The sequence below is a fragment of the Pipistrellus hanaki genome (genome assembly GCF_964339955.1).
Source record: "Pipistrellus hanaki genome assembly, chromosome: 3".
Classification (NCBI taxonomy): Eukaryota; Metazoa; Chordata; class Mammalia; order Chiroptera; family Vespertilionidae; genus Pipistrellus; species Pipistrellus hanaki.
In genome coordinates, this window is record NC_140505.1 from 23525030 (window position 1) to 23548571 (window position 23542).

The window sequence follows — 23542 nt, forward strand, 5'->3', positions numbered from 1 at the left end:
CCAAGTCCCATTAGAGAAACAAAAACAAGACTGCACTTGCTCCTGCAGGAAGGGTGAGGCGCACCTTGTAGGCCCGGGGGACCACAGAGGATGCTCTGATGTGAAGATGCTTGAAAACCATTAAGCAAGGGAGCAAAGGGACACGCTCATTGCTTTTTAACTGAGATATAATTGATATGTCACATTACATTAAAAGGACACACTCATTGCTTTTTAACTGAGATATAATTGATATGTCACATTACATTACTGTTAAACAAACAAGACAACAGGCCCAAAATGGAGTCACTTATGCTAAGCCCCATGTCACCAAACAAAGATTTAACTTAATTACAGTGTCAGCTCCCCTCGAAATGGAATATTAAACTCGTCCATCCAGAGCCCCCTGATCAGCACTAGTTCCTCTAAGTAACCTGCCTGAGAGAGCCCTGCCATTCCCTAAACGAAAGTGCCCTTGTCACGTCACTTCTGCTAGGACAGCGTCCGTGTGCGGCTCCCTCTGCCTTTAAGAGTGTTTCATTTCTTCCCACTTCTCGGAGCGCCTCTCTGTGCTACATTGGATGCTGCCTGATTTTTTAATCATTGAATAAAGCCAATGAAATCTTTAAAATGTGCTCAGGCCAAAACCGGTTTGGCTCAGCGGATAGAGTGTCGGCCTGCGGACTCAAGGGTCCCAGGTTCAATTCCAGTCAAGGGCATGTACTTTGGTTTCCGGCACATCCCCAGTAGGGGGTGTGCAGGAGGCAGCTGATTGATGTTTCTCTCCCATCAGTGTTTCTAACTCTCTATCCCTCTCTCTTCCTCTCTGTAAAAAATCAATAAAGTATACATATATTTTTTAAAAATAAAAACAATAAAATGTGCTCAGCTGAATTTTGTCTTCAACCTTAGTTTGGGGTGTACAACATAATGATTTGATGCTTGTGTGTATTACGAAATGATCACCACGATCAGTCTAGTTAACACCCATCAGCGCACAGGTACAAACTTTTCTTCTTGCGATGAGAACTTTTAGGATTTGTGGTATTTCAAGTGTGCAATCCCGTATTCACTAACTGCGGTCGCCGTGCTGGGCTTGGCACCCCCGGGACTTGTTTGACAGCGGGGGGCTTGGTGCCTTTCGACCCCCTCGTATCCACATTCTTAAGCTCCGAGGCCAACGTGAAGAGACCACAGAGGAATAGGACATGTGAGAAACTTCCCACAAACTCCCAGGATGCAGGTTGTAAAATGCAGCGTTTCTCCTTTGCACAGATCTCCTGCAGAACCTTCGGAAGCGGTCTCACCCTGTCCTTTCCCCGCTGCTCCGCGTCTCCTTGCACGAGAATAAATTAATAAGTCAGGAGTTAGGACCCAGAGGTCCGTTGGAGCCTCGCAGGACCTGACAGCTGACGGGAAATCAATGAAGTGCACTTCACGAAACATCACCCTGATGTGAGCTGGACGGAGGCTGCTTTCTCCCGCTTCAGGTGTCTGTGTTCCCCTTGGGCTCCGAGTCAGGCTCGGAACCACTGCACTTCCCTTCCAGAACCCCCTCTCCCGGTGGAAAAGCGGTGTGATTAACAGGAAGAAATTTTCCTCCTACCATGACATCATGACGCCGGCAGGTTTTACCCTGGTGCTAGTCCTCCTGGGTGTCACTCCCTCAGGTAAGCTCAGGTTAAACTTTGTCGTTGTGGGAGTTATTCAGGCAAGGAGGGTGGAACTGTGGTGCTGAGAATGTTAGAATTGCAAAGTGTCAGGTATAGGCTCCTTTAGGGTAACCTTTAGGATGTGGCTTCGAAGAATAATTCTATCAAATCTGTAGATCGCTAGAGAAATCATATCCAGGAATCTCACAATGTTTATGCTTTGGTCATTCATCGCGGTGTGCCTTTTGAATCATTATGAGCTATTAGGAAGATATAAGAGCAGGGGAAATATTACCACATGCACGGCATGTCACTCAGAGAATGGTTAAAATATTTGGCACAGAAATTTATTGGATTGACATTTTTATATCCTAGCTACTAATAATCATCGTTATCTGTGTATAGATACTTTTGTCTAATCCAGCTTTTAGACTTATATAAATATTTTAATAATTTTGTGTATATGGGCATATTTAGTATGCTTGTACATTACAATGAAACAAAAACATGTAGCAAATGTCTGAACATGTGTGAGCTTTCTGTGACTATTATCCACCTAAAAATTGAGACATTTTTAATAAAGAGGACAAGTAAAAGGAGTGAAAGGGAAAGAGAGAAAAGAAAAAAGGAAGAAAGTGAAAAATGGAAAACTTTAGGAGAAAGTGGTCTTTTACCCCTGCCGATGTTCTGGGTTTTGAAATCATTTCACTTTTCAAGGAACTTAGGAGCAGGAAGCCCTTCTAGAGCCCCAGAAACCAGGGAGAGCCAGGAGCCACATGGTGAGGACACAGTGCCACCCATCCCCTTAGCAATCTGTACTTATTTGTCACCAGTGTTTCTGCCAAGTTTGATTATTGCAATTTTCAGATGGAGAACCAGAGGTTCTGACATAGATTTGCCCAGATCCTGAAACAAATCCTCGATTTATAAGGCGCAGGGCCACGAGGCACACACACACACCTAGACGTGATCATATCTTCAACGCTGTAGCCTTTCCCCCTGCTGGGACTCAGAAACAGAGCGATTTCGAAGCGCAGAGAGCATCAGACCCACCCTCAAATATCACTGCATTTGGTCTCGGCAAAGTCCGAAATGCAATTTGCCAACCACAAAGATAATCGTCAACTTCTGTGTGTGTTAGCATCCAATTAGTGTGCCTGCATCTAATGGTTGTGTTTTTTTTTTGCCCCCACTTACTGTGGAAAGATTGATTCTTATCATGTTTTCTCTGGGGAAATCATCTCACTGGTTAGCAAGGGGAGGGAGCACAAACCCTCTTGGTTTAACCTATGCATCCTCCTCCACGCACAGGGACGGTTACCTAAAACATTGGATTTGGAGGAGAACCTGGTCCCTCTCCCCATGGTGTAGGCTGCAGGAGTCTGAGAGTGTATACTAAGCTGTACACACCGGCCATAGCTCTGTAAGAAATCTATGCAATAACCTAGGAACTCTCGTAGTTGTGAATGTTTCTAGATCCACTGGAGTCTATTTCTATATTTAGACCTGCACACCTTTCCTTAAGTCCTTTACTACTCATTGTAAAGAAATCATTTCTTTGGGTCACACAAATAACAAGGAGCCACCCCTCCTTTTTCTATCTCTGGCTGCGGTGAGGAGGATAATGGTGTGTGGCCACGTGACACTTCTTACATTGCTAAATCATGCTCTGTGTGTTTGTGTCTGCTCCCAGAAACAGGAACTGTATCTTACTCATCTTCCCATCGCTCTTGCCACATGATGACGTGTGTTTATTCATTCAATAGATATTGACTGAGGATCTCCTATATGCTAGGAATGATTTTAGCATGGGGGATGCAAGAGGGAATAAAACACAGCCATTCTAATGGCCTCTCCTGCTAGCGAGAATCCATTAACGACGTATAGTGGCTTTCACTCTGCAGGCTAGCTCTGTGTGTTAACAGAAAAGGCTACTGTGCTTGTGGTACGCGTTTGGGGGTGGGGGGAGGGGACAAGGTGGTGATCATGGAAAGCAAAGCCCAAATATACCAAAAGGTGTCAACACAAAAAACGCACGTCTCTCAAACATACCTGCTGAAGTTTGAGAATTAACAATGAAGTATTGTCTTCAATAAAACCATAAGTAATCCTGGGGAGTGTCATCTATCGAGTCTTATCAATTACTCCTACCTCGGTGTGAGTGAGTTTGTGAAAATGTTGCTGAGGTGTGGCTATGAGGGTGAAGAGAGAGCAGAGGGGCTGAGAGCCTGGAGAGAGGAGAGGAAACGAGATCAAGAAAAAAATAAAGAAAGCATAAGGTCAAGCCATAGGTTCCAAAGAAACATTTCTTTGTCTGGAGCTGCTGCTGGGCGCCTCATCCAAATGAATCTTTCCCGGTTCCACTTACTGGGGTGGAGAGAGCTCTGGTCTCCTCACAGGGTGACTCCTGTCCAGTCCCTAGATAGCGTTAGGCAGCGTTACCTGGACAACTGCTCTCTTCCGTGAGTGGCAGACGGAAGGGAAGGTCAGTTCTCTAATCCAGTGTTTCCCAACCTTCTCTCATGATGAGAATCACCTGGTGGAGTTGTTAAAACACAGATTCCTGAATCCCAACTAAGAGGTGCTAAACTAGAATTTTTGGGAACATATAGGTAAAATTGTATACTTAACTAGTGCTCTAAGACAGATGTTATATACAGAGCACTAAGTTAGGTATGCAATTTTACCTATATGTTCTCAAAAATTCTAGTTTAGCACCTCTTAGTTGGGATTCAGGAATCTGTGTTTTAACAACTCCACCAGGTGATTCTCATCATGAGAGAAGGTTGGGAAACACTGCTCTAATCAATGATGCATCCTCACCTTCGGCCTTCTTTTGTCTCTTTGGGACAGCGAACACCTGACTTTAATGGGTTGCCCTGTGTGGCTGCTTCGTGAACGTAGAGATCCCAGAAGCTTGGGACGTGTGTGCGTTGTAGGGCCCTTACCAATCTTCCACTCTGTGTTTTTACTGGGCAAGGTTAGCTGTTTTGCTTAAGATCATGCGGCTTGGGATCGGGACCAGAATCGGTGTCTCTGGATCTGAGCACAGCGCCTCTCGATGTTAAGTAAATATTTGTTGGATTCTCATTCTAATGAGTGACAAGTTTGGCAGCGGGCTCAGCATCCTGAGCCAAGAGCAGCGTTCTGTCCTGGAGTGTTTTACCAGCCGGAGTTCCACTTGGAGGAAATATCCAAGGGCTCTCCATCCCTGTCTGTCCAGGGCCCCTGCCTGTGCTCTCTCTCCGGTGCCGCCTCTCTCTGCCCCTGCCCGCGGAATTGCTTGTCCAGTCCCAAGGGAAATATCTTAAAGAAAAATGAGACAAAGACTAAGCAGGGAGAGGGAAGGGAGAAGAGAAAGGGAGGGACTAGGGTTAGGGGAGAAACAAAATGCCTTTTTACCAAAAGAAATGGTGAAAAGCTTTAAACAGGCAGCACACATCCTCTGAAGATGTGCATGAGACTACCTGTGTGTGTTGGGGGAAGAGGGATGAGCAGGCAAAGCAGAACTCAAAGCAAGGAAATGTGGGGGGACCATGGTCAAGTCTGAAACCAGAAAGCATTGGGTGTCCACCTCCACGGAGAGTGATCAGAGAGAGGCCCAGGGAAAGCAGTCTGCCTGTGCCTACGGCAGCAGAGGGAGGTTCGAGGAGGATCCGAGCGCACGGGCACCAGCGTTCAGCGTCTCCCTGAGACCAAACGAAGGTGAGCGGTGACCTGGTTTTAGAACATCGTTCCTCCCGGAAACAGGTCGCTTTAAAGAACAGTAAAGTGTTGCCAAAACCGGTTTGGCTCAGTGGATAGAGTGTCGGCCTGTGGACTGAAAGGTCCCAGGTTCGATTCTGGTCAAGGGCATGTACCTTGGTTGTGGGCACGTCCCCAGTGGGGGGTGTGCAAGAGGCAGCTGATCGATGTTTCTCTCTCATTGATGTTTCTAACTCTCTATTCCTCTTTCTTCCTCTCTGTAAAAAGTCAAATATATATATATATATATATATATATATATATATATATATATAACAGTAAAGTGTTTGGAAAATACAATGCTAACAGCAACACAGCAACAATAGCATAGCAGTGAACATCTGTTCATAGACGTGAATTGTTGGGACAGTTTTTATGTGACGGGAAGGAGCCCATATCGGTAGGAACAGTCTTTTGCCTCCTCAATCTTCAGAGTCTCATGGGCTGGTGGAAAGACTGTGAACTTGGGAATCAGAAGCCACACCCACCACTTATTACCAAATCGGGGTGACCCTGTGCAAGTCACTTCCCTTCTGGGTACCTCTTAACCTCCACCTGTAAAATGAGGGCCTAGATCTTCTTTGAGGTCCTTCCCAGTTCTGTTGTCTTTGATTCTTTATCATTTCACTTTTCCTTCTTCTTTAATTAATGCTGAAAACGGTTACAAATATAAATGCTCTCCCATCCTCTTGGTCAGGAAGCTGACTTGTGGGGTGCTCACCCTCAAAGAGAAGCTTCTTGATTTTGTCCATGTATCTTAGTATAATGGTCTTCCCTAATTAATTTAAGCTATATTCATTGGCAAAAATGTTGTTTGCACACAGTTTTTCAGGAATGCATTTATTCCTTAACACAGACAACCACTTGTCCTGGTAGTCTTGAGCACATCTGTGATTCTGTATCCTACAGCGCTGGGAGCCGGAGTCCCACGGCCTTTTCCCCCTGTGCACAGAAAGCTCCATTAGGCCTTTTGTGAATTCATTCATTCATTCATTCATTTGTTCATTCACTAAACATCATCCAATATTTACTGAGGCCCAGGCCTCAAAAAAAAAAAAAAAATCAATGATGGAAGCACTTTTTCTTTCTCAGAATGTTCTAGTCTACAAAACAGACCAACCAGAAACATTTCCAGCGCTGTGCTCCATATCTGCTCCAATAACATCAATGGCTCCAGCTTTCATTTTCAGAGAGTTCAGGGAGCTTGAAGATATGAGGCAAAAGCATGACACCGCTGGCCTATAGGGTCTGTTTTGGTCAATTCAGACTTGGGGTTGTCAGCATGGGCCACCCTATCAGAATACTGGACTACAGATTGGTGGTGGCTTAACAAATTTACCCTCACAGCCCTGGAGATTAGGAATCCATGATCAAGGCGCCAGTAATTCGGTTTCCATGAGAACTCTCTTTCTGGCTTGTAAACAGCTGCCTTCTGGCTGTGTCCTCACGTGGCTACTCCTCAGTGCTTGTGTGAAGGGAGGTCCCTGGTCTTTCTCCTCTTCTTACAAGGACATCAATCCTGAGGATGAGTGAGGTCCCACCCTGATGACCCCACTTCTCCTGAATGACTTCCTTATAGGCCCTACCTCTACATACAGTCACATTGGATATAACGTGACTTCAACCTGAAGTTGAAGGGACACAAACATTCAGCCCATAACAGCCAGTACAGATTTATGTTTCTCTTTCTCTCCCCCTCCCCCCCCCCCCCCCCCGATTCAGATAGCCACTCACCCTCTAACACTGGAAACATGGATCAAAGCATATACAGGTGCCTGAAGGAGCAGATCTGCTCATTTCCCTTTGGGGCCAACTATCCTCAAGGAGGGTATGGCTTGAGTGGGGGGAGGTGTGACCCATCCTGGGAATGTCAAGGTCCTAACTTTATTTATTTATTTATTTATTTATTAATATATTTTATTGATTTTGTACAGAGAGGAAGGGAGAGAGATAGAGAGCTAGAAACATCGATGAGAGAGAGTAATCGATCAGCTGCCTCCTGCACACCCCCTACTGGGGATATGCCCGCAACCAAGGTACATGCCCTTGACCAGAATGGAACTCGGGTCCCTTCAGTCCCCAAGCCGACGCTCTATCCATTGAGCCAAACCAGTTTCGGCTTATTTTATTTTTTAAATATATTTTGATTTTTTTCAGAGAGGAAGAGAGAGGGATAGAGAGTTTGAAACATTGTTGAGAGAGAATCATCGATCAGCTGCCTCTTGTACACCCCCTACTGGGGATGTGCCCGCAACCAATGTACATGCCCTTGACCAGAATTGAACCTGGGACCTTTCAGTCTGCAGGCCGATGCTCTATCCACTGAGCCAAACTGGTTTCAGCAAGGTCCAAATTTTAGAAGCCCCATCCCAACATGCAACCTCACCTCCCTTCAAAATGAGAGTAAAATTCTCCTGTCAGGAAAGAGATCTCTTTCATGTCCCAAATTATAATGGCTCAGGGTTGTCCACGCTAAGAAGTGTGTGTGTGTGTGTGTGTGTGTGTGTGTGTGTGTGTGTGTGTACATGCTTGCATGCGTCTTGGTAAAGACATTATTCAGTGTCTCCGCTCCCTGGAGTGTCTCCATCTGTTGTGAGATGCTGTCTTGTGCAATATTTACTCATTGGGCTGAGCTGGGACACAGCTGCTTTCGGGGAAGGCCAGTACTCTGCCACTCTCAGAAGTTGGAACTGCTCTCAGATGCACGTGACAGTGGCCCCAGCAGCTTAGCTAAATAGGGGGATTGCTTTTCTCACACACACACCGTGAAATTTAGAGGAAGGCAGTCCAGGGCTGCTGGGGCCATCCTGCAGTGCCATCAGGGACCCAGGCTGCGCCAGGCTTTCTATCCTGCCCGCGCATATGTGCCGCTTTCATCAGGCTCACTTGCATGTTTGGGTGGCTAATTCTTGTCTAGACACTGTGTCCCAGTTCCAGGAAGGAAGAAGAAAGGGCAAAGGGTAAAAGATAAAAGGTGAAAAGGTGCACGTTGGACGGAGTCATTCTCTTGAGTGGACCTCACTCAGTGCCTTCTGTTTGTTTCTCACTTGGACACAGGGGTCATACGGCCATTTCTCGCTGTAAGGGAGCCTGAGAGGGAACATTTTAAGTGGGCAAAATTTAGCATCGGGCAGTAAGGAAGAAGGGGTAAATGGCTGTTGGGCAGGGAACTAACAGTGTCTGCCACAAACAATCTCCCTTTGAAGGAGGGGCTGCCTGCACAGGGGAAGCCAGAGAAAAGAGAGCAGCTGTGGCCCTCCTGCTTCTCTCCTCTGCCTAGCAATTCAGCTCTGGCCCAAACTCTCCAAACACTGCTCAGCAAACAAAAGCCAAGCAGCTAACTGCATTGTTATTCAATGTTTTGTTTTTTTTTAGCTCGGCAGCCATTGTGTGCCAAGCAGTGTGCATAGGAGCTAGGGAGAAAGCCCTAGAGCTGGCATTTCCTAGTGGATCAGACAGATAATAAACAAATAAACAGATAACATGATCAAGCCTCTGACAGAAGAGAAATTTCCATAAAGGGATAGAGTGTGGGGAGAGATCTTTAGATCCTGTAGCCTGGAACGACCTCTTTAAGAAGAAGGCATTTGAACGAAGAAGGGGGAAAGTGAAGGAATGAGTGTGGGGCAAGAGCCTTCTAGTGGCACCACACTGGCCTGTTCTGGAAAGAGGAGATGGGCCTGAGGCACTAGGAGGGGTGGGGTGGGGGGAGCGTGGGAGGTGGTTGCAGGCAGAGGGGTGAGGGGAGCAGCCACAGAGGGCCTGAGAGACCGTGGTAACAACTTGGGATGTTTTTCCTAAATTTGATGGGAAGCTACTTGGTGGGTTTGAGCAGGAACCAACATGCTTTTCAGCTTTGAAGAGATGTCTCCAGCTGTTGGGCAGGAAATGGACTGTGAAAGGAACAAGAGTGGGAGAAGGTAGGAAGCAGAACTGGAAAACTGGAATCCGAGAGAGGGAGAGAGAGAGAGAGAGAGAGAGAGAGAGAGAGAGAGAGAGAGAGGGGGGGGGGGCGCCATGGTGGAGTTCGGGATCCGGTGGTGATCCCCAGGAGATGGTGGGAAGCAGTCACTGCTGATGGATTCTGAAGGAAGTCAGACGGGGTGTGGGGTGGGGAAACTCGGGAGGTGCAGCCTGAACAATGAACACCTCTTCCCTCCGAAGGCTTCGGGGAATTTCCATCCCCTCCCTCCCGCTCCGGTTCCAGGAAGGTTCTAGGGCCTTTACAGAGCGCTGCCCTGGCAGCCGCCCAGCTCCGCTTGCTGAGAGTGTTGAGGCATCAAAGTTTAAATAAATAAGCATACATGTAAGGTTTTATCTCTCTCCTTCGCTCATTTGCATTTTAATACGCTTTCTAAAGCGAAGGAGAAAAGCGTGGAGGCAGGCAGAAAGCCTTTTCCATCCATACCTCTGTTCACTCCAAGGAGCCACGTGGGTGCATTTCGAATTTCCACTCCCTTAGTAAGTGGACGGTGTCATGCACATGTGGGGAATGTGTGCCATTATGCTTTTCTTCCTATGAGGAACTTTGGGGTTTTGACCTGGTAAACTTGGGAGGTGTCCTGCATGTGATCATTTCTCATAATGTGTATCTCTCAGTGGGGAGAAAAAGTTTTCCATGGTAAAGCATGCCATGCAGGATGCATTGCTGTAGGATATATAGGATGTCAACTATATGAAATATACTTAAAGCAACAACAAAGAGCTTCCTTGTTAAATTTGATAGCATAGCACTGAAAAAGAGACAAAACATATCTCTAGACTGCATCCCTGGAGAGTTAAAAGTTGGGATTAGAGAGTTTTTCCGATCCCCCCACATTTAGGGGCAGAGAAGAGCCATGGACCCAGGTTGTGGACCAGGGAAGGTCTTCATGAAGGAAGACATTCTCAGGAGGAAGTGAGAGAACCGCACAGGGGCCATGGCGGGGTTGAGTGGGTATGTGCTGGAGGCCTGGAAAGTGGTCCTGACACACTCCCTTCATCGGTTCATTCATTAAATGGGTATAAAATGAGCACCTGCTAGGCACTGTCCTAGGTACTGGATAAGCTTCATCAAATAAAACAGACATTGTGCCAGCCATCATGGAGCTCAAGGGGAGGACGGACAATGACAAATACTGTAAACAACAAATTGTGATAAGATGTGCTGAAACCGGTTTGGCTCAGTGGATAGAGTATCAGCCTGTGGACTGAAAGGTCCCAGGTTCGATTCCAGTCAAGGGCATGAACCTTGGTTGCAGGCACATCCCCTATGGGGGGCATGCAGGAAGCAGCTGATCGATGTTTCTAACTCTCTTTCCCTTCCTCTCTGTAAAAAAAGATCAATAAAATATATATATTTTTTAATTGTGATAAGATGTATGAAGGGGCCAATCGGGTGCAGTGATGAACAATAGCACCTGGACAGAGCCCATGTCTGTAAGGAGGTGAACTGTGAGGTAGAGAGTCAGGGGGTGACTGCAGATGATCTTTTGAGGTCAAGGTGTTGACCTCATGATGTGAAGTTCCTGTGAGAGTCAAGTTCTGGGTTAAGTTTACAGTCAACTTTTAGCCGTGCGTTGTGGGCATGGAGAATGGCACCCTCAAAACTGTCTTTGCTGAATTAGACTGTGTGGGAATACAAGGTGTTCCCCCCCCCCCCCCAAAATGTGTACACACTTTAACAGCTGACGGCTCAATTTTGAAAATGAAAGGTATTTTCATAAACACCCCCTTTATAATTACTTAATGTGTGTATACATTTGGGGGGGACGCCCTGTGTGTGAAAGTTCAGCAATAGGATGCGAAAGCAACCGTGATGCCTCTCCCATTAACTCAGGCTCCCTCGCGATTCTAGCAGCAGCCGCAGAATTCGGTTCCATCGCCGAAACCGAAGACGCCCTCCTCAGGCATTTGTTCCAAGGCTATCAGAAGTGGGTTCGCCCCGTGTTCCATTCTAACGACACCATAAAAGTCCACTTTGGATTGAAAATATCTCAGCTTGTCGATGTGGTGAGTAATCCTTGACACGAACCCAAGAAGGACACGCATTCCTTAACCTGTTTGTGAGCCTGAGGTTTTGTTTTGCTTTCTTTCCCCACGGCTGCCATTTCGATTTTAAAAATAACTTAGGGGGGGGGCCGGGGGTGGGGGGAGAAAATCTGCCCCAAGAAGCCAGTGAAATGACCCGAGGAAAGAATGAGGAGTGTCACGGAGTGCGTTTTCACTGTGGCACTGTTCGTGAGGGGCCTTCCTGCTGGAGGGTGGGTATGGTGGCGAGGATGGATGGGCACAGCCGCTGACGGGTTTGCTGTGGGCACCTGGGGTGAGGAGCAGGGGTAGGGGAGAAGGAGAGCTGAACCCAGGCTCATCCAGAGTCCTCTCAGCTGAGGGAGGGCTGGCAGGGGCCACTGCAAGGAGAGAGGGCAGGTAGACCCAGTGCCTAGGCAATCCCACCATCCTCCTGGGGCCCCTCAGGCCCCCGTACCTTTCCCTGACCTCACCCATACTTCAGGATTCTCTGCTAATTTTCTTGCTGAGCTCATACTTCTGCCATGATTGCATTCCTGGTAAATCAGTGAACTGTAACAACCCAAATCCTGCAAAATCATCCCGCTATGGTCCCAAAAGTCCCAGAATAATCATCCCACATTACCCAAACCCCACCCCCACACACGCACCCACCCAAGCTGACTTTACGCCCAGGAGTCCTTCTAGAAAATCGTGCACAGCCCATCTCCAATTTAGCTAATATTTAATTCTACTTGGCATCCCAAAAGTGCTTCCTGGGTTTTGCAATTATATATAAACTAATAGCCCTGTGCACGAATCCAAGCACCAGTAGGTCGCTGCCACCCTCCTGTAACTCCCCTCCCCCTCCTCCTCATAGCTTGCTGCCCTGCCCCTCCTGTAGCTCTCCACCGCCTTCTTGTAGTTCGCTGCCCCACCCTCCTGCAGTTCCATGATCAGGTCATTACTCAGTTGTTTGTTATGAATAATATGTTATATAGGATATATAGGATACCACCACAATGAACTGCTACTTGCTTCGATTATTTTTTTTCATTTTAAGCAAGATATGCATAATATTCTAGGATCCATGCATTTAACTTCTTAAGTTCTTAAGTTGAGAATTCTTTACATTTTGAACACCTCAAAGGTAAGATTCAGAGAGGTCATTCTGACCAAAAAAAAAAAAAAAAAAATGCAACTTCACTTAAATTGAATTTACATCTTTTTAATTGTCATTTTCTTAGGATGAAAAGAACCAACTGATGACAACAAATGTGTGGCTCAAACAGGTAAATGTCAACTCAAGAATTGTACTTGCCAACGGAATTATTTCCATTCTTTAGAAAGGCTCCCATTCAAAAAGTAATTATTTTAAAGAGTATATTGGGTTCTTTCTTAAATTTATTTTTTAAAATATGTTTTTTGTTGATTTTTAGAGAGAATGAGAGAGAGAGAGAGAGAGAGAGAGAGAGAGAGAGAGAGGAACATCAGTAGTTTGCCTTCTGTATGACACCCCAACTGGGGGTTGAACCCACAACCTTTTGGTGTATGGGATGATTCTCTAACTAACTAAGGCAGGGTGGGTCTATAATTTTTTTTTTTTAACTTTCTTTTGCAAGAGTCAGAAAGCAGGTCTTGAGCACTCACAGCGGTGCCTTCTGCTGTTGTTGTCCCTTCTGTTGGACTGCACACTGGGTGGGCGGTGGGAAGATGGCTAATCATGAGGCCTGGCACCAGACCCTGAGTGAAAAGGGGGCAAAGGATCCAGGGTGCGACGTTTCCCCATTGAAGGTACTGCACCTGGATGAGAAAATTGATGACGTTAAGTTCTCCCTCACTCCACTGGTCCTCCCTGGGAAAAACCTACCCCAGGTGTCTTGTGGCTCCCTACGGAGAGAAAGCAGGAAATGACAGGAGGAGTCTGCCACCAGTTTCAGGATAAAGAGTCACCTCAAACAAAGCAATGAACATGGTTTTCTGATATAACTGAACATGTGTTTGAATGGTCTTCAGCACTCTGCCTAGGTCCGTGGTCAACAAACTGGGATCGCGAGCCGCAGTTTGCCGCTCTGTTGACTAATGAGTTTGCCGACCACTGACTGACCTAGACTCTCTATTCCAATAACTACAGGCTATTGTTGTTCCTTGTGATTAAGCTCCCATCCCAGTGGTCAGCAAACTCATTAGTCAAGAGAGCGGCAAGCCGAGGCTCTTGAGCCACAGTTTGTCGACCAGTGGGTGATTGCTTTAGCTCAACTACTCCTGTTTCCTAAAACAGAAGTGTCTATCCCCAGGAACTTGGTCTCAAGTTGTCAGAAAATCATTACCTTTCAAACCCCGATGTTTCGCCTGTTATCTGAAAGGAGAAAATATTGGCACTTCCTTGATAGGAGGCAAGAAGGCTGGTTTAATTGCTAATTTTTTGTTTTTGTTAGCAATTACTCGTTAGCAACTACTTATTAGCAATTACTCATTTTTTAATGAATGGTCAGATACCACCCAATCTCCCATAGATTTAAAATCTTCTCGGTGGCACTGTCTTAAATATCTCGCTTAGTTTTAACGCGCAAACATAATACTGTTGATTTCTTTATACTGAAATAAGTTATTTATTTATTCTGGTTTAGCAGACATTGTTTAGATCTCTCTGCTAATAGTTTATAAGGAACAATGGATAAAGGGAGCTGTGAGGAGAATCCACAAGTTTCATTTAGTGTCATCAAGTTGCTTCCACCCAAAAGCTTTGATCAGCGAGAGCATATTTACTGCTTTCAGTAAATATGGTTCTCTGGTTCTTTAATTGGCCGCTATGTTAGCAACCTATGAGATAGATATGCATATTATTTTAATTGCAAATAAAGGTCTTCAGGAGAAAATAATAAGCTGAGAGTGTAGCTATAAAAATATAATCTAAATATAATCCGTATTCTCCTACATACTTATCTCTAGCCTTGGAGACTTATCCCACTTTTACACTTTAGAGGCTGTGGAATTTGGAGGTATTTTGAGTTAATAAAAATGAAAAAGAAGTCCTGTGTTTGAACTTGCAGGGGAGAGCAGAAAAACTTCCCTGTAAATAGGCTGAGGAAGAAAAACAAAACAGCAAACAAACTTGCTGCTTCACACACTCCTCCTCCACTGCTCCTCACAGTTAAGCTCTTGTTGATCTGCCACACGAAACACTGATCCAGAGAGCCTTGTCCTGTGAAACTGAGATAGTGGGTGCCTTATACTTTCTTGAGATTTTGAAAGCAAGAAAACGTCAGCCAAAGAACACCGTTAAGACATGAAGGGAAGCAGCCTCGGGCTCTCAGGCCTTCACTGAAGCTTTGGAAACAGCTTCCAGCAGTGACGCCACCGGAATCAGTGACCTGGAGAATGCCTCCAGGTCAGGACAGAATCAAAATCTAAAACCTCCAACAAAACGGAGCAAGAGAGATCCATAGGAGTGGGGCCATCCGGCACCTGGAAAAGCCAGCCTGCTGACTGTGGCCCCCACGCCATGGACGTGGATTGCATTTTTGTGTGCAGAGGGTTGTCGTATCTCTTACCTCATCTACATTCGCAGCCACTCTTGATTAGCAAAGCAGGCACCATTGTCCACGTTTACGGAGACAGAGAGCCTAGTAGCTCATCTGGCTGGAACCTGGGTTTCCCTGGTTTGGGCCTTCTCTGCCACACCCAGCCTTTGCATTATAAACGTTAAGACCTGTTTCCAAATCATAGGAGGAGTCAGAGTAGCAAAACAACTGCACGTTTCATAGAATCGAAAAGAAAATGATCAAAGCTGCCCCACTCACACAAACTGGATTAGGAGTGGAATGGCACAACAGGTATCCTACATAATAGAAGGCTGATATGCAAATTGTCCCCTCCACCGGGAGTTTGACCTGGAGTTCAACCAGTCAGTGGCCCCTCCCCCAAGCCTACCCCACCCTGGATTAGTCCCCCCCAATCGGGGGCCGGGCCAGCCGGCCAACTGCTTGTGGCCCCTCCCCCCACTCGCCTCACCCCCTTTTGGCCTCCCCACCCCAACTGGGGGTGGAGCCGGCCAGACCCCACCAGTGCACAAAGTTGTGCACTGGGCCTCTAGTTAGTTAATAAGTGCTATCTTATGGCACAAACAATACAGGAGCAAAAAAGGATGAATTCTATGGCATGAGTGGCAGGCTGCATGGAATAGGAGACATTTGAACTCTGCCATGATGTCACTTTATGGGGTTTAAAACATTTTTTTTTATATTTTTAAGGGTGAAAGAAAGATGAAGGGTACAAGAAAAATGGACAATGAAAACAATAAAATTGATGTAAAAAGAAAAGCGATCATTGGCTTTTTACATAGATCTCAGTTTCAGAGCAGCTAATAACAATAATACCTAATACTGAGTGACTGCTAAGTGCTTAGGCACTGTGCCAGGTGTTTCATGAGAAAGAACTCAGTTAGTTCTCACAGCCACCTTATAAATTAAGCTCTGTTAGGATTCCCCCTTTGCAGATGGGAAAACTAAGGACTGGCACCTTGAACTGTCCCATTTCCACACTGCTGAGTGAAGTCTGGCTGATATAGAGAAATCCTTCCCTTCCTCAGGGAAGGAGCCGAGGGAAGACACCCAGTTCTCACAGTGTTCTCTGTCTCTGTATGGGCTAGTTTCTAGTCCTGCCTTCAAAGGCATGGATTCCTCATTCTCTAGGACATCTCATGAGCTTGGTCTAGAAAGACAGTTAGGAGAGAATGAAGTAAGGATTCATAGCATATTTCATTCATTGAACAGGGTTTATTGAGAGTCTGCTAAGTGTCAGGTGCTCTGCTAGATCTTGGACACACAAAGAATACAACACAGCCCTGCCTTTAAGGAGAGAAGACAGTTTTAATTTTGTTAAAAACAACAACAACAAAAAAAAAACTACTGTAATATGATAAACACTATGAAGAAAGTACACATAAAGAACTGTGAAAAATGAGACAGGGAGAAAATCAGGGAGGGCTTCCAAGGGGAGGAGATATTTAAACTGGGTCTTACAGAATCGATAGCCAAAAAGGTGGGGAAGTTGTGAGTCACCTGCATAGCATTCCCGGTAACAAGACTTTCCAAAGCTCTCACACTGGAGCAAACCTCTTGGAAATTCTTTCCCTGAATAACTCTGCTAAATGTACTCTCTAGTTTATATCTATGGAGAGGAGAAAATGCGACATAATTGGAACAAAAGTATGTTCCATGGTAGCATACGCAACTGAGATACTTGTGTGTTTTTTTTGTGCTGTTGTGGTCGTTTGTTTTTCTTTCTCCCAATTCTTCTGTCTTATCCTCTATTTCATAGTTCTTGGTTATATTTAGACATTTCTCTTCTTTCCTCTCAAGCACAAATTTAGAGACATCCGGAGAAAGTCCTTTACATGGACCTATTTTTACTTTTCTTTATTGATTTTATTTTGCAAATTCGTTTGTCTTTCTCCTTTGTGCTCCCAGAGAGAAATCAAAATCCTACACATTATAAATAGGTTATAACCTTGATTCACAGAAACTGTGTGAGAAGGCACTTAATGCCCTAGCCACTTAGATTCTGCTTTGTCATGTTCAGGGCTAAAAAAAACACAAAAAAACAAAACAACAACAACAAAAAAAAAACCTGCATCGCAAGCACCTTACACGTAATGGAAATGGAACCAACCTTTCATGATGACCCAAGGGTCCGACCCTTTGCTGAGATGGTGCTATTTGAGTAATCACTATGATGACAGATGTCAAATCTACTCACTCAACAAGCACCTACTGAGCAAGCACCTACTCTGTGTTGGGCATTGGACGAGGCACTGTAGGGTAAACAACAATAAGACAATAAGACTGAGTGAGCTGGCTTCACTGTAGCTGGATCCATTTGCTCTCCTCTCCCCGTGAGGGTCCCAAGGAAAATAGGGCTGCTTTAATGTCTGCCAAGGCCGACATCTTAAACTAGTGTTGTTCCTCCAACAACTGATTCCTGTTTTAGGTCAACAAGAAGTTCAGCAAACAAAAGGAAGGCCTCTTAGGATAGATCCCTGGGGCTGGTCTTGGAGGAGACATAAGCAAACCTACTATAGAAGGGACCGCCTTGCTGTCAATGTCTGAGCGAGCTCCTCAGAGCCTAATTTTCTTGTACGACCTTCAGTGGCATGTCCAAGTCCATGAATTCATCCCAGACCTTTACTTACTCACCATCTTATTTTCCTACCTTTTCCACAGCCTCACTCCGATCTTAGCAAAACAGGCCAGTTTGGCCTTCTGATTCAAGTGGAGCCTGAATAGTAATCAAGCAGAAGTTTAGGTGCCTGCTATATAAACATGGGCAACTTATTTCACTTCTCTGACCCTCAATCGCTTCATATATAAAACAGAAGAAATATCTATCGCACAGAGTCCTCGGGATGTTAAATGAGGTCCTGTGTGTGAATGCGATGCATACATTATCTGGCATGTAGTGGGGACCCAGTAAATGTCATTTCCTTGTGCCACCCTTGTAGGCTTTCTCATCCTTTCTTTTTGTTTTTTTATTGAATTTATTGGGGTGACACTGGTTAACATAATTATACGGGTTTCAGGTGCACAATTCTACAACGCATCGTCTGTGCACTGTATTGTGTGTTCCCCAGCCAAATCAACTCTCTGGCCATCACCATTTATCTTCCCTATCCCCTCCTTCACCTCCCCTTCCCTCCCCTTCTACTGCCACCCCCTCCATCCACTGGCAATCACCACACTGTTGTCTATGTCCATGAGTTTTTTTCTCCTTTCTTTTCTTCTTTGTTTTCACTCATATGTGGAATCTAATGAACTAACAAGCAAAATAGAGACAGACTCATAGATAGAGAGCAGGCTGACAGCTGGGGGGCAGGAGGCTGGGGTGGGTGGTTGGTGGGTTTTCTCATCTTTAATGACAAATTCCATCTCTAGGCACAGACAATTCATGGGTGCAGTGGGAATAGGAGATGCAGGATGTGTCATGTTGCTGTATTTAAGATTAAAAGGAGTCAACATTAATTTGGTTTTAAGAATGTTTCATCTGACCTTGAGATAACTGAGCTACCCGGGGATGTCCTTTTTAGGCTGCAAATCAAAGCAATAGCAAGGAATGTTTGTCCCTAACTATCTAGTTGTCTTACTATTAAACTGAGAATAACTTGAAGAATTTATTTGTGGTATAAAAAAAAAATCTTATGATGTAGGTTTAAATGAAAATTCGTTCTGAATTGTGGTAGCAGCCATATTTCAGGTAACATATGGAAGGAAAGACAACTTTAAGGGAATATTCATGACAGGGATTTGAATTGTACTTTTCCAAGTTAGGAAACCCAGACTTGGAGTCGTTTTCCATTTTCTCTTAGTGGTAGATTAACTTTGATATTTGGCCCTGGCACGCCCCCTACTCTCCTGTTTCCTGCAATAACACAGTCCTCACTGGGAGCCGTGGAAGTGGAGCTGATATTTGCCAACGGCTTTGAGAGTCATGGCTAGGACGTGCTCTGCGGACACAGGGTATTATTTATAATCTCTCCCTTTAAGAAGGGAAGAAGCAGGAGGTTAATCTCCAGGTGCGCCTCGAGATTCGGCGAGAACAGGGACCTGCCCAGAAAATCTCACAGCTCCTTAGAGGACAAGGTAGAGGATTTGGGCTCTGAATCCGCATCCTGACCCTGCTGTGTCTAACACGACGTGGTCATTGGGGGCGCGGGGCTCGGCCAGCATGGTAGTGGGCTCACGTCGCGATAGAAATTTGGTGAGGGCCTCTGTGATCAGCATGTCAGGGACAGCGTCCGATTCCCCAGGTCTGGCTACAGAAGGACATCCTGCTTGTGAGGGTGACTCTCTCCACCTGCCGAGGAGTGCAGCTAATAAAGGCCAATCCACATGGGGAGCCCGGGCTTCCGTGCCCTTTCTCTCCGGGGGGCACCAGAGTAACAGCCGTCACCAAAAGTCCGCTGGCCCTTTGTCTTCACTGCTCAGGAACGCAGCCTGAGTCCACTTCAGATCTCTTTATATCCCCTTCAGGGATTCAAAAGCTTCCCTCCCATGGCTCCATCTCTGGCAGACCTCTGCACCCCACCGCCCACTGCTCCATATATATATATATATATATATATATATATATATATATATATATATATATATATATATATTATTGACTTCAGAGAGGAAGGGAGAGGGAGAGAGAGATGGAAACATCAATGATGAGAGAGTGTCATTGATAGGCTGCCTCCTGCACGTAGCATGTGCCCTTGACTGGAATCGAACCCGGGACCCTTCAGTCCACAGGCTGACGCTCTATCCGCTGAGCCAAACCAGCTAGGGCCCCCCTACTCCTTCTTGCCCTTCATGTCACAGTTGGAATGTCAGCTCCTCAGTACTCCCTTCCCTGCCCACAAACTGCACCCCTTACCCCATTCATAGCAAGAGCCCCGGGTGTGGTTGTCAGTTGTCTTGTTAGTTTACTTGTTTACTGTCTGAGGTAGCGCCAGGCTGGAGTACATGGTGGTGGAGTGTATTCCATGCGCACACAAGCCTGGCACACTGGTAGAATGCATTCATCCCTCCCAAAACTGTGAGCCCCATAATATACCGCTACCTCTATGTTATCTCTGGCCACAGCTGTTCATGCCACGGTTCAAGGGCCAGTAAGCAAGGCAGACCTTTCTGGCTGAAAAATCCCTCGCCCTGGGGTTTGGCCCAGTTCTCTTAGTAAAACCGGTGTTTGCACCAAGGCAGGGGCCCAGAATACCAGCCGCGCACCTTCCTGCTTTGCAGTGGAGAGCTGGGCACAGGTGCACACTGGCTGGGCCTGGAGTGGAGAGAAAGCGGAATCCAAGGAGCACGCGATTTCATTTCCAAGAATCTTTATGGTCCAAAGGGAGGAACTCTGGGGTTGGGCTCATTAGCTGTGCTCACTAACATTGTTTTCCAAAACCGAGCTGGAATGTAAGGGCTCAACTCCAGTCGATCTGTCTGAGAATATGTCGTGGGGCTCTCTGCCGGAGTGCCTGCAGCATGCTGCTGCTCAGGGTCACCTGGGATTCTCCCCAGGATCAGCTAAGAACTTTTTAGGTGCAAGTGCCAGAAAACCAGTGGCTTTATTTATGGTCATTAAAAACGGAAAAGAGCCCTAACCGGTTTGGCTCAGCGGATAGAGCATTGGCCTGCGGACTGAAGGGTCCCAGGTTCAATTCCGGTCAAGGGCATGTTTGCGGGCACATCCCCAGTAGGAGGTGTGCAGGAGGCAGCAGATCGATGTTTCTCTCTCATCGATGTTTCAAACTCTCTATCCCTCTCCTTCCTCTCTGTAAGAAAAATCAATAAAATATACTTTTTAAAAAATGAAAAGAATCCAAATATTTTACCTAAAGAATGAATAAATTGTAGTATATTCAGAGTATTATGCTAAGCAAAATAAGCCAGTCAGAGAAAGACAAGTATCACATGCTCTCACTCCTATGTGGACTCTAATGAACAAAAGAGATCCAGAGACACAGAAGCATGAAATAGACTGTCCAATCTCAGAAGGAAGGCAGGCAGGGTGGGTAGATGGGTGGGCGGGAAGATGGCAACCAAAGAACCTGTATGCATATGTGCATAACCCATGGACATTGGCAATAGGGTGGTGAAGGCCTGGGGCAGGGATAGAGGTGGGCTAGAAGAGGTCAATGGGGGGAAAAGGAGGAATATGTAATACTTTCCAAAAAATTATATTTAAAAATATTAAAATTTTAAAAAATTGTTGTATATTCATACAATGGGAGACTTTACTGATAAAAATGAACAAATTAATACGACATAGAAGAATCCAAAATCCATGTCACAAGCAAAAGAAATCAGGATCACAAGGCTACTTACTGCCTGATTCTTTTGATATGGCATTCTAGAAAATTCAAAATTATAGGATCAGAAAATAGACCAGCAGTTGCCAGGGGCTGGAGATGTGAGAGGGGTTAATTGCAAATGGGAAATTTATTGGACAACAAAGCTGTTCTGGTATCCTGATGATGTTAGTGATTATGCAGCTGTTTGCATATAGAACTATATACAAAAAGGTGAGTTTTATTGTAAATAAATTTTAAAAACATAAGTGAGGTGAAAGTGAAACAGGCAAAAAATGCGATTCTGAGTTTCCCTCAACATTGCTGAGATTCAGACCTGCTGCTGATGGTAAAAGTCTCCTTAGCAAGAAACAAATTGGAATGAAATTACATTTGGGCAGAGGAAAGGGGGGAAAAAAATAAGCCTGTGAGTACCAAGTAAACAAGATAAATAATTTATTAGTTTGGCCTTTTAAAGTGTCAGTTTTCATAGGCATGGTTTTCCCATAAATTGTCATGCAATTTTTATCCCTAGATTGTAGTAGTTTTTATTTAAAAAAAATTTTTTTATGGATTTCAGAGAGAAAGGGAGGAGGAGAGAAACATCAATGATAAGAATCATTGATTGGCTGCCTGCTGCATGCCCCCAACTGGGGATCCAGCGGGCAACCCCGGGCATGTGCCCTTGACTGGAATCAAACCTGGGACCCTTCATTCCATAGGCTGACACTCTATCCACTGAGCTAAACCAGTTTGGGAGCATGTAGCTTTTTAAAGACTCATATTTTTTAAATTTTGTTTTTCAAGGATTGAGCCTCACAAACACTGTCTAAAATAGAAAATATCTCATCTAGAGTGTGTAGTTCTATCATTTTCAGGCATCATGCTTATTTTAATATTTTACCATCCAGTCAAATCATCCGTCTGCTGACTCCCGATTTTCTAATGACAAAGCTGACATCACTGGGCTCCAGAAAGCCTTGCACTGGGCATTCCCCGTCCACCGTTCTGAAATGTCGTTTAACATTATCCTACATCATTACTCAACTGTCCACAGGAGGGACAGTAGAACAGAAGAATTTAATTTTCAGGTCAGATTTCATAAGATTCTGGATCCAAAATCTTTTTAAGAAAGTCCATTTCTACTGTAATTGGGTCATCCATATGTCATCCTCTTAACCTTCATAATCAAATCAATTAATGGTCAGGCTTGTTAATCTGGGTCCATCAGCCCCTGTAAAACATGCTATAATTTCATTCTATTATGAGAACAAATATGTAAGCATCTGGAGGCTAACACTATTAGGAGTATAATTTAAAACTGTAATTGGGTGCTCAGAAGATAAGTTCCGATTAAAACTTAGAGAAAAAAAATTTTGGAAAATATTTTTTTCCCTTGGATAAAAGTAGTAATGTCAGGGGAGCTATGCGGGGAAGGGGGAAGAGGAAAACTGTAATAATCTGAACAATAAAGATTTTTTTTTTTTTAAAGTTGTAATGTCATCAAGAGTAGTCAGCAGATCCTGGATGTTTCATAATAACATACTGGGTGGATACTTGTTGAGGACTCTTTTTTAAAAAATATATATTTTATTGATTTTTTACAGAGAGGAAGAGATAGAGAGCTAGAAATATCAATGAGAGAGAAACATCGATCAGCTGCCTCCTGCACGCCCCTCCCCTCCTACCCCCAGGGATGTGCCCGCAACCAAGGTACATGCCCTTGACCGGAATCGAACCTGGGACCCTTCAGTCCGCAGGCTCTATCCATTGAGCCAAACCAGTTAGGGCTGTTGAGGACTCTTGAGTGACATTCAAAATTATTTGTACCCTTTATCATAAGATTAAAATATCACCTGACCAAGTCACCTAGACAAAACCGAGTTAGATCTATCATTGCTTTTTGTTTCATAAGAGAAAATAGGCTGGAAAAAATGGATCATGAATTGGTTGTGTTTTGTTGCTGAGCTTCTTCATTGAGCTGTAGATGTAGCAATTTTGGAAATCCCAGGTGGGCTGCGTGTGTGGGCCTGGGCAAGACCAGAGACAGGGTGGCTCTAGCCCTGTCTTTCCAACTGCCACAGCTAGGATCATAAGACCTAATAATGCACTATTGAAGTAAAACACTGGGTTAGTAAATTAACATAAACTCGAAGATTACAAAGTGTAAAACACTGACTGTTCAGAATAAAATTATAGTTATGCTGATTGTATGCAGGAATGGACAGACCACAAATTACGCTGGAATCCTGATGAATACGGTGGAATTCATTCCATTAAAGTCCCATCGGAATCTCTCTGGCTCCCTGACATAGTTCTCTTTGAAAAGTAAGTATCATAGGAGAAAAAGACA

At 45.0% G+C, this 23542-nt stretch overlaps 1 protein-coding gene across 3 annotated transcripts in view; it reads left to right on the forward strand.

Moving 5' to 3' along the window:
• The first annotated feature begins 1274 nt into the window (after positions 1–1274).
• Positions 1275–23542, forward strand: part of CHRNB3 (cholinergic receptor nicotinic beta 3 subunit) — a 28235-nt gene continuing 5967 nt past the window's right edge. For 2 of the 3 annotated variants that reach the window (XM_084879850.1, XM_084879852.1), the window contains exons 1-4: positions 1275–1649; positions 11212–11366; positions 12611–12655; positions 23408–23517. In XM_084879850.1, the coding sequence (XP_084735976.1) occupies positions 1595–1649; positions 11212–11366; positions 12611–12655; positions 23408–23517 (365 nt within the window). In that variant the 5' untranslated portion in view covers positions 1275–1594. The remainder of the gene's footprint in view (positions 1650–11211; positions 11367–12610; positions 12656–23407; positions 23518–23542) is intronic. The other variant, XM_084879851.1, reaches the window with a different exon arrangement.